Source organism: Cibotium barometz, chromosome 11 (genome assembly GCF_041138505.1).
Source record: "Cibotium barometz isolate CiBa-2024 chromosome 11, ASM4113850v1, whole genome shotgun sequence".
In the NCBI taxonomy this organism is placed as follows: domain Eukaryota; kingdom Viridiplantae; phylum Streptophyta; class Polypodiopsida; order Cyatheales; family Cibotiaceae; genus Cibotium; species Cibotium barometz.
The window spans coordinates 36,294,189-36,306,577 of record NC_141056.1 but is presented as its reverse complement, the minus strand read 5'-3'; the positions used below and the strand labels follow the sequence as shown (position 1 = coordinate 36,306,577).

Below are 12,389 nucleotides of genomic sequence, written 5' to 3'. Positions count from 1 at the left end.
ATTTCATTGTTTCCTAGCCATTGCCATTTGTCACCTTGGAGCTCTTTCCATATCCAAGATGGTTTGGTCTTTTTTTGTGGCCGTTTCCATGCATGCAACCACGATGTATGTATATGGATGTAAGAACTATGACTGTGTGTGTATAACTATTGTGCATGCGTGGCGCAATGGTACAAACATTCAATAGTATTTAAAAAACTGTAGAGAATGAGACGCCAACCTATCGTGTTCTTCCCCCAATCGCAATGAGGAAATCACCACCTCCGCTGACTCGTCATCAAAGAATACATCCTGCATAAATTAACAAGACTAATCAAACGTCAAGATAATTGGACCTCATAGTGCATCAAAATAGGTGGTGTGATGGTCGGATGCCTGCGGCCTTGTAGTGGTGAGCATGTCAATAGAAAGAAAATATACCCATTTCTCTCTCTCTCTCTCTCTCTCTCTCTCTCTCTCTCTCTCTCAGACACGCACACACACACACACACACACACCCCACAAGATCTAGAGAACCATAGCATTCTTACATCATCATCTCTTTCAGTTATTCCAAGCCCCTGCACAGAGTAAATGGATAAATAAACAACGTATTAATTAATCAGGAGTCCTTCCTCCAATGTTGAGAGCTTATCCAAGGCTCATATACCTCATCTCCATCCTCATTGTCAAACATTCCATATCTGAAAACTTCACGAGTTAGGTTGGATGCCATAGTAGATATATCATAGTCTCTTTCCCGGAAATCATCCTCGTCACTGTCCACAGGCCGATCTCGCACAGTGGTCGGGCGGCTGCAGCAAGCACACATGTAATCATCAAGTACGTATGAGGTGGATCAAGACTATTTGCACAAGCAAAGGGTTCTTGATAGGTCCGTATTCAATGTTGAAAAATGTAAAATAAAAAAAAGGAATGAGATTTTTTTTTTAAAGTCAATCAAAATATCAATGATTAAATAAAGGTTCATCTAGATTTAACTTTTTTAACATTTACTAATACATGTATTTTTAATTAATCTATTAGTTAAGGTAAACTTACTGATGCAAAATTGACAAACACTTTGATACATAAAAAAATTTATTTGTAATTAATCAACAGAATATTGACTCTTTTATTTATTTCAAAATAGTACAAATTAATTAGAAGAGATTGATTTTTTTATGGTAAATATCTCTCTCTCTCTCTCTCTCTCTCTCTCTCTCTCTCTCTCTCTCTCTCTCTCTCTCTCCGTCGGCCACGATGACCTCATTAGCCTAGATCCATGACAAGCTCCACCGCCATCAAGCTACCTTTCCACGTGACATAGCTGAGGGAGACCTCTCGGCCATACTCGTCAACCCTATGCTTGACATTTTGGAGAGTGGTATACCATCTACTCAGAGCTGATGTTGCTCCCATGTTTTTATGTTCTTAGTTTTCCATGACAAGTTCCCATGGACAGTTTTGTATCACCCCAGTGAGATAGCTATATTTAGGTTTTCATTATGTTTTATTTTCCATTCCATGATGAGATATGCCATGGACATTACTGTACCACTTTGGTCTCATAGGCCCATAGGGTCTTTAGTAGACGCTTGATATCTCTCTCTCTCTCTCTCTCTCTCTCTCTCTCTCTCTCTCTCTCTGGATATGGGATTAGACAGACGCTCACAGGATGTGGAGTGCACAGAGTATGGGAGATATTTGGTAGATATGGGGACTGCGCATGGGTTGGCCATACTTAATGGCTTGCAGAGGTTTCCGTTGGATTTACTTGCTTTCCACATAGACATGGTGCTAGCACAGTGGATTATGTTATGGCTATGCCCAGCTTTGTTTCATGCATTGAGGACTTCACAGTTGGATCTCGGCCCATTGGGGTAGTAGTGGATCATGCATTGTTGACATTGACTATCTCTTTTCACTTTACCACAGCTCAGAGGACACGAGGGGCAGATCACACTCGATATACTTTTACCTCAAAGACTGATGCTGTCTACACAGATGGGATTTATAGACGTCTGTACACAGAGGAGCCAGGGAGACCTTTGGAGGAGTTGACCCATATACTGACAGAGACTTTACATGATGCAGCCAGAGAGGCATATCCACATACTCAGCCTGGACAGAGACAGCATTCTAGATGTATGCCCCAAAACAGCTGGTATGATGAGGAGTGCAGAGAGACCAGAGCCCGACTGCAGCGGGAGGTTGCTTTGGGAGTCACTACTCACCGACAGTCACGTATTGCCTTCCGACGCCTTGTGCGAAGGAAGAAGCGGGCCTTCCTTGCTCAGCTAGAGCAGGAATTATACCAGCTGTTCTTGAGCCAGGATTCGAGGGAGGCTTGGCGTCTGTTTCATGAGTCCTCCCCTGCTTTGGCCATCACTTCTACAGAGGTCTGGGGTAGTTATGCAGCATCTCTATATACAGTTCCTGGACAGACACCTTTTCCTGACCCGCCAGCACCATGCCCACAGACATGTACTTTCTTTACCGCAGAGATGGTAAGGAAGGCCATTGATAGGATGAAGACTGGGAGAGCATATGATCACGATGGATTGGTTGCTGAGCACTTTATTCATGCAAGAGACATGCTGGCAGAGCTTCTAGCAGTGATGTTCAATCGTGCTATGTGCGAAGGCTTACCCGAGACTTGGAGTAGGTCCACCATCGTGCCTATCTTCAAGTCAGGGGACCCTATGCAGCCAGGGAATTATCGCACTATTATGATTGGTCACACACTAGCACGATTGTATGCATCCATTCTTGAGCAGCAGTTGAGTAGATGGGCAGAGAGAGTTGGCATTCGAGCAGAGGGACAGGCAGGGTTCAGGAGAGGTTTCTCTACTCTTGACCACATCTTGACTCTGCGGGCCATTATTGAGGAGGGCAGGTCGCATGGGCGACGGATTTATTGTAGCTTTGTGGACTTCCGCAAAGCATTTGATACAGTGCCCAGAGCCAGATTGATGAGGCGATTACAGGAGATGGGGGTACCCACAGAGCTCATATGGGGAATTATGGCTTTATACAGATCAGTTGCAGGACAGGTACGCACCCCAGAGGGGGTCTCTACTTTGGTTCACTCCACTATAGGAGTGAAGCAAGGTTGCCCGTTATCTCCTTCACTGTTTGGTATGTATGTGGATGAGGCTTCTGACTACATTGAGAGATTGGGGGACAGAGGAGCCCAGCTAGCAGGTACATGGATCCCACTATTGTTATATGCTGATGATATTGTGTTGATCTCTGACTCTCCTGAGGGTATGCAGCGTCATCTGGATGCTTTACATGAGTTTGCACATGATAGTGGATTGTCTGTCAACCTTGGCAAAACCAAGGTTATGGTGTTTAACACCACGCCACAGTGGGTTAGGCGATCAGCTTCCACATTTACATATGGGCAGGAGATTGTGGAGTATACAGATGCATATACATATCTTGGGGTAGTATTCAGTGGGCCAGTGTTTTCGATGAGGAGAGCAGCAGAGACTAGATTGACTAGAGCACATGCAGCCCTGGGTGGTTTGGAGAGGATGTGTTCGCAGGTTCAGTTTCAGGAACCTCGAACGAAACTCTGGCTTTTTGACACTCTAGTGACATCAGCTATGCTTTATGGAGTGCAGATATGGGGACCTTCAGTGGGCCATCACAGCGCAAGCGGGTGGAGAGGTATGGAGAGGCCTTTGGTATCTATGATTGCTAGGCTTATTAGAGCCAAGGCTGTGGTACCTCATGAGATTATTCGAGCAGAGCTGGCGGCTGCCCCTCTGGTGATTGAGGCTCTTACGAGATCAGTCTCCTACATACATGGCTTGTGGGATCTCCCCCGAGACAGATATGCACGCCTCGCCCTGGAGTCCTCCCGACAGTTAGCTTTACAGGGAGACACGGCTTGTTGGTATGGACAGATGACATCTTGGTTCCAGGCACATGGTTTTAGCATGGACAGATTGCCTCCCTTCCAGTATTCTCTGGAGGCACCCTCTCTCACTCTTACACGGACAGAGATTACCAGACTCATCCGTCAGGATTTAGTTCAGCTGGACATTAGGAGGACATGGATACAGCCGACTGAGGAGCTGGGCACGAAGATGGCTTTCTACAGAGAGCATTTTCTTCAGCTCACAACAGATGGTTTTGTGATCAGACCCAGTTACATGGATGTACACTTGTCTCATGCAGTACGATGTGCTATTGGTCAGATTCGCACATCCTCACACCAGCTTGAGATTGAGATTGGCCGATATAGAGGTATACCAGCTGAGGCCAGGATATGCCGAGTATGCCATGGGGAGCCAGAGACAGAGCTGCATTATATATGCCATTGTACTGCATACTATGAGATACGTGGTCGTTTCCACTGTTTATTCAGAGAGGGTTTTGGACCACTTTCCAGAGTCATGGGGTACCAGGACCAGAGGTGTTTGGGATTGTTCTTGCTTGAGCTGCGGAGACATAGAGATAGCCTGCTTAGGCGCACAGAGAGCCAGACTCAGAGGCACATTACAGACTTCTTTAGTCCGGCCATCACTGCGCCAAAAGGACCACAGCAGCAGCAGGACATGGATACCGCCCACACCAGGGGTACACTGATTGATCGTGCGATTGAGCTTGGGTGGTCCAGACGCCCACGACTACGGAGGAGGGCATCCCAGCATAGACGGAGGTTGCAGCGGCAGATTCGGATTATTCTTGCGAGGCATGCGAGACACCCAGTCAGGGTGCTGACCACAGAGGATATTGAGGAGATCCGCCAGTGTCCGATGCGGCACATATTATGAGATGGAGGTACCTCCATAGTGTACCTTCCAGTTCCAGTTTCATTTTCTAGGTGCCAGTAGTATCATCTTTATTTTTCATTTTTCTGGGTTTTTTTATCCAGACATTGTATCAGATCCACCATGATGTAACTTTTGGTCTCATAGGTCATTATGGCCTTTTGAAGACGTTAATATAACATTTCATTTCATTTCATTTCTCACACACACACACACACACACATATCATGACGCCAACTCTAGAAGAGGAAAAACGCAGGAAAGCAAAGAAGCTAACTGTAAGGGTCATGCGATTCCATAAAGGCCCCGCACCTCAAGAATATGGAGTGGCATTTTGAGTGTCACAAGAACTCCCGTTGTAGATGCATGGCAAGTTGGAATGGAATAGTTGAGCGAATAACCCCTCGTCCTTATTAGAGACCCCCGAAGCATGGGCTGCTTTTCTGAGAAAAAGAGTAGCTCTCAAAGCTACTAGCATATACTTAGGGGATGGCCTCATGAAACCGGCCTGTACTACTGACTGGGCGGTAGATCTTCTTCAATACACACGGCTTTCACCAGTTTATGTCGTCACTTAATACCTTAGCTTAAACACAGAGCAAAAACAACAAAATCCTGTGAACTAGAATGTCCCCAGGAGCTGACACCGACACCAGATAGGCCCCAAAGCTTGGCGCCCCTTTCGGTATTTATTTATTCTTTAGAAAAAGAGATTTTTACAAGGTATTGAGTTTGCTGAATTTTCTGCACATTCCTGAAAATTTCGCCAGCATAACTGTCCCAAAACTGACCCAAAATATGTCAGAATCATTCCAAACCACTTCTGACCTCTTCAGTACGTCGAAACCCTCTCAACAGAGCATAAAAACCAGTAATTCAGCTTGCTGTAATTTCTGCACAGCACTGAAATTTACTCTGTTTTGCACACATATGGCCCTCTGTTCACTCTGGAATCCATCTGGCTTGACCTTATTGCAATCCGGTACCTTTTCGGGCTCCGAAACAGCCCAAAAACAGTCATAAACAGCAACAATAAATTGCTGAATTTGACACCTGCTTTGTGGGGTTATGACCCCCACAGGTACCTGCTATGGTACGGTGGTTAACCGCGCCTGTTCCTATCAAAGGAGGCTCTTGCCTCAGCCAGGAAACATGAATTCCTCACAGCTGTACATACACATAAGAAAGCCTCTTGCAGGCATAATCATTCTGAGAGAGTAGAGGAGTGGTTTACAGCCACGTATGGCTCACTGCATCAAGGCAAAGGGAGTAGGCAGCTCTCAATAGCCCTTAACCTGCTTCAATCCACCTGCAAACTCACCAAATGAGCTCCCACAGAGAGAAAACGAGTGCTCAGCCTCCCACGAGTGGAAAGTTTTTGTAAAATGTGACAAATGGCACATTAATAAGCAATTTCCTGCTTTGGACTTCCAGCCTAAAAATATCCTGGCCAGCTCATCAGCTCACTGCAGGTCTTTGGGGACTATTGTTCCCCATTTAATTGCCCTCCTTTTGACGCGAACACATTTCAATTCCGACATAGGCCAAAAATAGCAGGTTCCCCTAAAATTTAGGAGATGTCAGAATCGCGTCCCTCTGATCTTCTGGATGCTCTTCTATCTCTAGAGCACTGACAAATTCCAAGTGCACTGCCCTCTAGCAGAGATATTTATCTGTCTTCTTCTTCTTTCGACCCACCCTTCTCTTAGCCTTAATCTAATGTCAATATTCAGTGCCTGTAAACCTTAGGCCATCCAAACTTAGACTCTCTCACTGAACTTTAATGCTGTCCACTCCGACTGAGCAATGCAGACATTTTGGATTCCAAAAGGGGTTTCTAAACAGGAAACCAATCCGATAAAGAAAGCAAAAACAAAGTTAGTCATTGCCACAGGCTCGTGACATACCCCCCTCTTGAAATCGCAAATGTCCTCATTTGCATGCGTCGTATACATGTTTCCAGTTAACGAGATGAACCAACATCAAGTTAAGACATGTATACTACAAGCATGGTCATTGCTCTGTCGATGAACCCAACACTAACAGTGACATTTAGTCACACTGCAACATAGTTCACGTAGAGTCTAAATTCAGAAATACATGTTGACAAAACCAAAACCATAGTACTGAAACATATGCCAAAATTGGTGACTACATGTATCTATTAACTGAATAATCCACAAGACAAAAGATAGAGTAGCTGTACATGATCGATGGAGCAATTGTATTATAACAATCTATACAGCTCCTCAATCAATGGGTCAAGGTAGGCTGCAGACTAAATGCCTCAAGGTAAAGTCCCAATACATTAGGTGACTCAGCGAGTTCACCCTCTTCCATCCACTTAGCATCCAAAGGTGGATAGTTTCTGAACTTCACCAAATAGCGTCTAGCAGCCTTGCCTTTTACTTTCCGTTCCTTATGTGCCAAGATCTGTTCTGGAACAAGAATTTCATCAAGTTCTTCAACTTCAGGTTGATCTTGAGGTGGCATATCCACTGGCACATCACCCACAAAGGGTCTAAGAAGACTCACATGGAACGCATTGTGAATCTTCCACTGCTCAGGCAATTTCAGCCGATAGCATACATCGCTGATCTTCTCTGTTACTTGAAAAGGCCCATAATACCGCATACTCAGCTTAGTAAACAGGCTTTCCTTGCCCTTACGTTTCTTAAGCCGTGCCTTTTCAAAGCGTAACAAGACCCAATCATGCTCTTTAAACATGAGCTCTCGGCGATGCATATCTGCTGCTCTTTTCTGCTTAGCCTGAGTCTTCTCAAGGGCATGCTTAATCTTCTTGTATGTCTCATCCATATTCTGCACAAACTGATCTGCCTCAAAAATCTTATCTTTTGTATGCAAAATGGGGGGCACTTTCTTGCCACCTTCTACAATCTCAAAAGGTGCTTTGCCAGTTGAAGAGTGCACTGTATTATTATATGCATACTCAACCAATGGCAAATACTGCTCCCACTTTGCTTTCTGCTCTGATACATAACACTTTAGCAGATCAAGGACAGTAGAATTTGCCTCTTCAGACTGCCCATCAGTTTGCGGATGAAACGAAGAAGAAAACTTCAACGTGCTGCCCATGTTCTCAAATATGCCTCTCCAGAAAAGACTAGTCATTCGTGGATCACGGTCACTAATCACAGACTGTGGCATCCCATGGTACTTGAAAATGTTGCACATAAACAATCGTGCCATCTGCTCTGGCTTAATCTTCTTTCGAACAGGAATGAAATGAGCCTGCTTACTGAACCTACATATAATGGTCCATATTCCATCATTCCCTGTCTGTGTCCTAGGAAGATCAAACACAAAGTCCATTGCTATGCTTTCCCATGGCTTCTCTGGAATAGGCAATGGCTGTAACAGCCCTGGTGCTTTTTGCCTGTCAAACTTGACCTTCTGGCAAATCACACACTGCCGTACATAATCTTCAACATCTCTTCTCAAAGTAGGCCAGTAAAAGAAAGTTTCAACCGCCTTAACTGTAGCATCTATACCACGATGTCCAGCATACGGAGGAGAATGACTCTCTGTCATCACTTTCACTCTCAGTGGCCTAGTGACACACAGTCTCGCATGCATCAACATATAACCCTCTTTGAGAAGATAGTGGTCATGAGGTTGTCCATTCACAATGTGATCATAGACTCGGGCAAAATCCTCATCAACAGCATACTGCTCCTTCATGTCATCTAACTCATGATGATAAGGAATAGACACTGCTGAAATCTGTGGCTTCCTTGATAAAGCATCTGCCACAACATTCTTCTTGCCTTCCACATGCACAATCTGAAAGTGGAACATAGACAAAAAGTTTGCCCATCTCATATGCTTCTCCGACAATTTTGTCTGAGTCAGAAAATAGCGTAAAGTCTGATGATCTGTCTGAACAATAAAATCAGCACCTAAAAGGTAGTGTTTCCAACTTTCTAGAGCATGAACTACAGCCAGCAGTTCTTTCTCATAGACCTGCATAGTCTTCTCTGGCCCTTGTAATATTCTCCTCTCATATGCCACTACCCTTCCTTCTTGCATTAAGACAGCACCAACACTGCTGCCACATGCATCACACTGGACAACAAATGACTTCCTGAGGTCTGGCAATATAATCACTGGACTAGAAGTCATCTTTTCTTTCAGTAGCTCAAAAGCTGAAATCTCTTTCTGTGTCCATCTGAAAGAGACGTCTTTCTTTTGCAGAGCATGCAACGGTGAAGCAATCTCAGCAAAATTTCTGATAAATCTCCTGTAGTAAGAGCATAAACCAAGAAAACTTCTGACATCATGCACAGTCTTCAAGGCTGGCCATGTCTTGATTGCCTCAACCTTAGCAGGATCCATTCTGACCCCATCCTTAGACACAATGTGCCCCAAGAACTGAATCTGTTCCAAGAAGAACTTACTCTTCTTGCCATTCACAAGCAGTCTATGACTACGTAATTCATTGAACACCTCTGACAAGTGGTCTCTATGCTCCTCTTCCGACTTTGAAAAGACAATCATGTCATCAAAGAAGGTGCCAACAAACTGTCTAAACGGTCGGAATATCCGATCCATCATCCGATTAAATGTGGCAGGAGCATTCGTCAGACCAAATGGCATCACAAGGAATTCATACAGGCCAAAGGTCGTCCTGAACGCAGTCTTATGCACATCTTCAGTTCTAATCCTGATCTGATGGTAGCCACTTTTCAGATCTATCCTGCTAAACATAGACGCGCCTTCCAAGCGGTCTAAGATGTCATCAATCCTTGGAATAGGGAACCTGTTCTTTATGGTGGCCTTATTCAAAGCGCGGTAATCTATACACATGCGCCATGAGCCATCCTTCTTCTGCACTAAGAGCACAGGAGAGCAAAAGGGAGATGAACTTGGCTGTATCAACCCTTTTTCCAGCAGCTCATTCACCTGGCTCATAATCTCTTTCTGCTGCGCTGCACTAACCCTGTACGGAGGTCGATTCGGTGGACTACTGCCTGGAATCAGATCTATACCATGATCCTCTGACCTCTCTGGTGGTAACTCAGACGGTAATGAGTCAGAAAAGACATCACTAAATTGTGACAAAAATTCAGATCTGTCTTTCTCAAGTACTGACAAATTTGACTCACTTACTTCATTCAAATCACGTGCAAATATCAAATACGCAGAAAGATGATTCTTTATTACCGAGGTAATAGCAGAAGCTGAAATTATAGGTACAGACTCTCCTTTGAGCTTAACATCTAGCACATGAGTCTTCCCTCTACTTTCCAAGGTCACAGTCTTCTTGAAGGAATCCAAGATGCCATGCACTCTGTACAACCACGGCATACCAAGCAATACATCGCATCCCTCAAGCGGCATGATATAAAAGTCTTCTGCATCCACATAAGACTGTATATGCAGACGTAACTTTCCAAGGATGGGTGTCACAGACTCTGAATGGCCAGGACATGCCAAACCTGCCTCAGCTGTGTATCCCATCTCATCAGCTCTGATGCCCAACTGTGCAGCCAACTGTGGGGAAATGAAGTTTGCCTTTGCCCCAGGGTCAAAGAAAATGAGAACATGCTGATCTCTGACCTTTCCCCAGGCTCTACACAACTCACTGGCATCTGTCTGAGGTCTATCCCCTAGCATATCTGGCACTAAACCTGCCGAAGGGGTGACCTTCTTTCCTTTCTTGTCTTCTTTCTCTTCTGAGTCAGCTGGCCTTTTCTTGTCAGGACAAAACCTTGATATGTGACCAGCTTTCTCACAGATAAAGCATTTACCCTCAGTCCTTAAAGCCTGTGTTTCCTCTTCAGTTCTCTGCTTAAACTGAGGCTTGCTGCTCTTCGACTGACGCCAAAAAGCCTTGGCTAATTTCTTCTTTGCTGATCCAGCTTTACCTGTCTTCTGAGGGCCCTGCTCATCAACCTTTTCAACCTGTTTGGCTGCTGAAATTCTGGCTGATTTGCCCTCTTTGCTGCTGCCCCCAAAACCACTAGTCTGACCCAGTAACAGTGCATTCCCTGTGTTTGCATTCTCAATCAGCTGAGTCAATGTGGTAACCTTGGTCTTTGTGCAATAATTGCGCAATTCTTTTGGCAGGCCACAACAGTACTTCTCTATCTGCTCAGTTAACGGCACAATTCTATAAGAAGTGACTGGCAACAAAGCTTTCCAGAACTTCTTATTATAATCCTCGAGATCCTTACACTTTGAGGCATCCAAACTGTGCCAGGCTGACATCACATCAACCTCAAACTCATTGGTTAACCAAGCTGCAGCAAACACTTGCTTAAAGCCAACCCAAGTGGACGGTGCCTGACCTTGCATCAACAAAGTGGTCCACCATTGGCTAGCATTGCCTTTCAGAAAAGTGGCAGCCTTTCTCACTTTAGAAACTTCTGTGAAGTTCCCTCCAGCAAAGGCAGCATCAAACTGCTGTATGAAGGAAAGTGCTTTAGTCCTGTCTTCAAAGCCTCTAAAAGTGTCAAACTGTACAGCTGCTCCACCTTCTTTGTATGGCTTCGGTTTATCAACAGTAGGTGCTGGCATCATTAGGACACTATCCGATGGCATCATCATCCCTCTGTCACCCACAAACGGGTTTGACTGTACAAGAGGTGGTGGCTGATTCTGAAAAGCAGCCATGCCAAAAGTGCCCTGTGGCATTCCAAAACTGCTCTGAACACCCTGAAAACCTGGCTGCATGCCAATATTGCCATACATGGGGTTTGGCATAAAACTCTGTGAACCCCCAAACACAGTTCTTTGCTGGTAATCCACTGTTCCTGGCGCATAACCAGCCATGCTCTGAAACACAGAACCGCCTCCAAAATAGCCTGGATGCAAGGTAGGTGGTGGAAATACCTGCGGCGGTGCCTGGAACTGACTTCCCTGTCCAAACTGGCCAACTAATGGCTGCTGTAAGGTGGCGGGCTGCTCAACAAAAGCCGGCACAACTGGCGTTTCAGCCACCTGTTCGTGAACAGAAGGAAGTACTGGTGCTCTTTCCACTGACCCCACAAGCTGCCTTGCCCTTTCTCGTGAGTCGGCAGGATGTACACTGAGTGTTTGAACCTCAACAGGTTCTTGCACTAACTCTGTAGCCCCAATGGGCTGAGTAGATTGAGGAGGTTGCAGAAACTCCAAGAAACGTGGATTCTGCATGACCTGGGAAAACATACCCACTGCTGCTAGCAACTGAGTTCTGAAAGCAGCATCCTCATCTGCTCTGGCTCCCTGTGGTATAGGCATGACAGGAGGTGGCACTGCATGAGACGGCCTAGACGGCTCTCCAGCCTCTGAAACCACTAGAACCTCTCTTCTTTCCTGGGAGGAAGAGAACTCCTCTCTAGCTTCTTCACGTCGGTCAGCCATCAGTGCTCTGTGCTTCTACCCAGCAGGCCCAGGCTCACTTCAATAAAACAAAGTGATGTTTATCCCGGCAATGGAACCATGAAACCGGCCTGTACTACTGACTGGGCGGTAGATCTTCTTCAATACACACGGCTTTCACCAGTTTATGTCGTCACTTAATACCTTAGCTTAAACACGGAGCAAAAACAACAAAATCCTGTGAACTAGAATGTCCCCAGGAGCTGACACCGACACCAGATAGGCCCCAAAGCTTGGCGC

General features: G+C 45.3%; 2 protein-coding genes across 3 annotated transcripts in view; both read right to left on the bottom strand.

The window, feature by feature from the left end:
* The window catches only part of LOC147634128 (uncharacterized), a 92,476-nt gene that overhangs the window by 25,796 nt on the left and 54,291 nt on the right, over positions 1-12,389 (bottom strand). Inside the window, exons 16-18 of one of the 2 annotated variants that reach the window (XM_086805259.1) lie at positions 650-794; positions 531-560; positions 221-291 (exon numbers count right to left, since the gene is read on the bottom strand). In XM_086805259.1, coding sequence (XP_086661385.1) covers positions 221-291; positions 531-560; positions 650-794 — 246 coding nt within the window. The remainder of the gene's footprint in view (positions 1-220; positions 292-530; positions 561-649; positions 795-12,389) is intronic. The other variant, XM_086805260.1, reaches the window with a different exon arrangement.
* LOC147634129 (uncharacterized) lies at positions 8,260-11,936 on the bottom strand. The gene is made up of 3 exons (XM_086804595.1): positions 8,601-11,936; positions 8,430-8,510; positions 8,260-8,337 (listed from the first exon to the last, which is right to left on the bottom strand). The coding sequence occupies exons 1-3, from the start codon at positions 11,934-11,936 to the stop codon at positions 8,260-8,262; spliced, it is 3,495 nt and encodes a 1,164-aa protein (XP_086660721.1).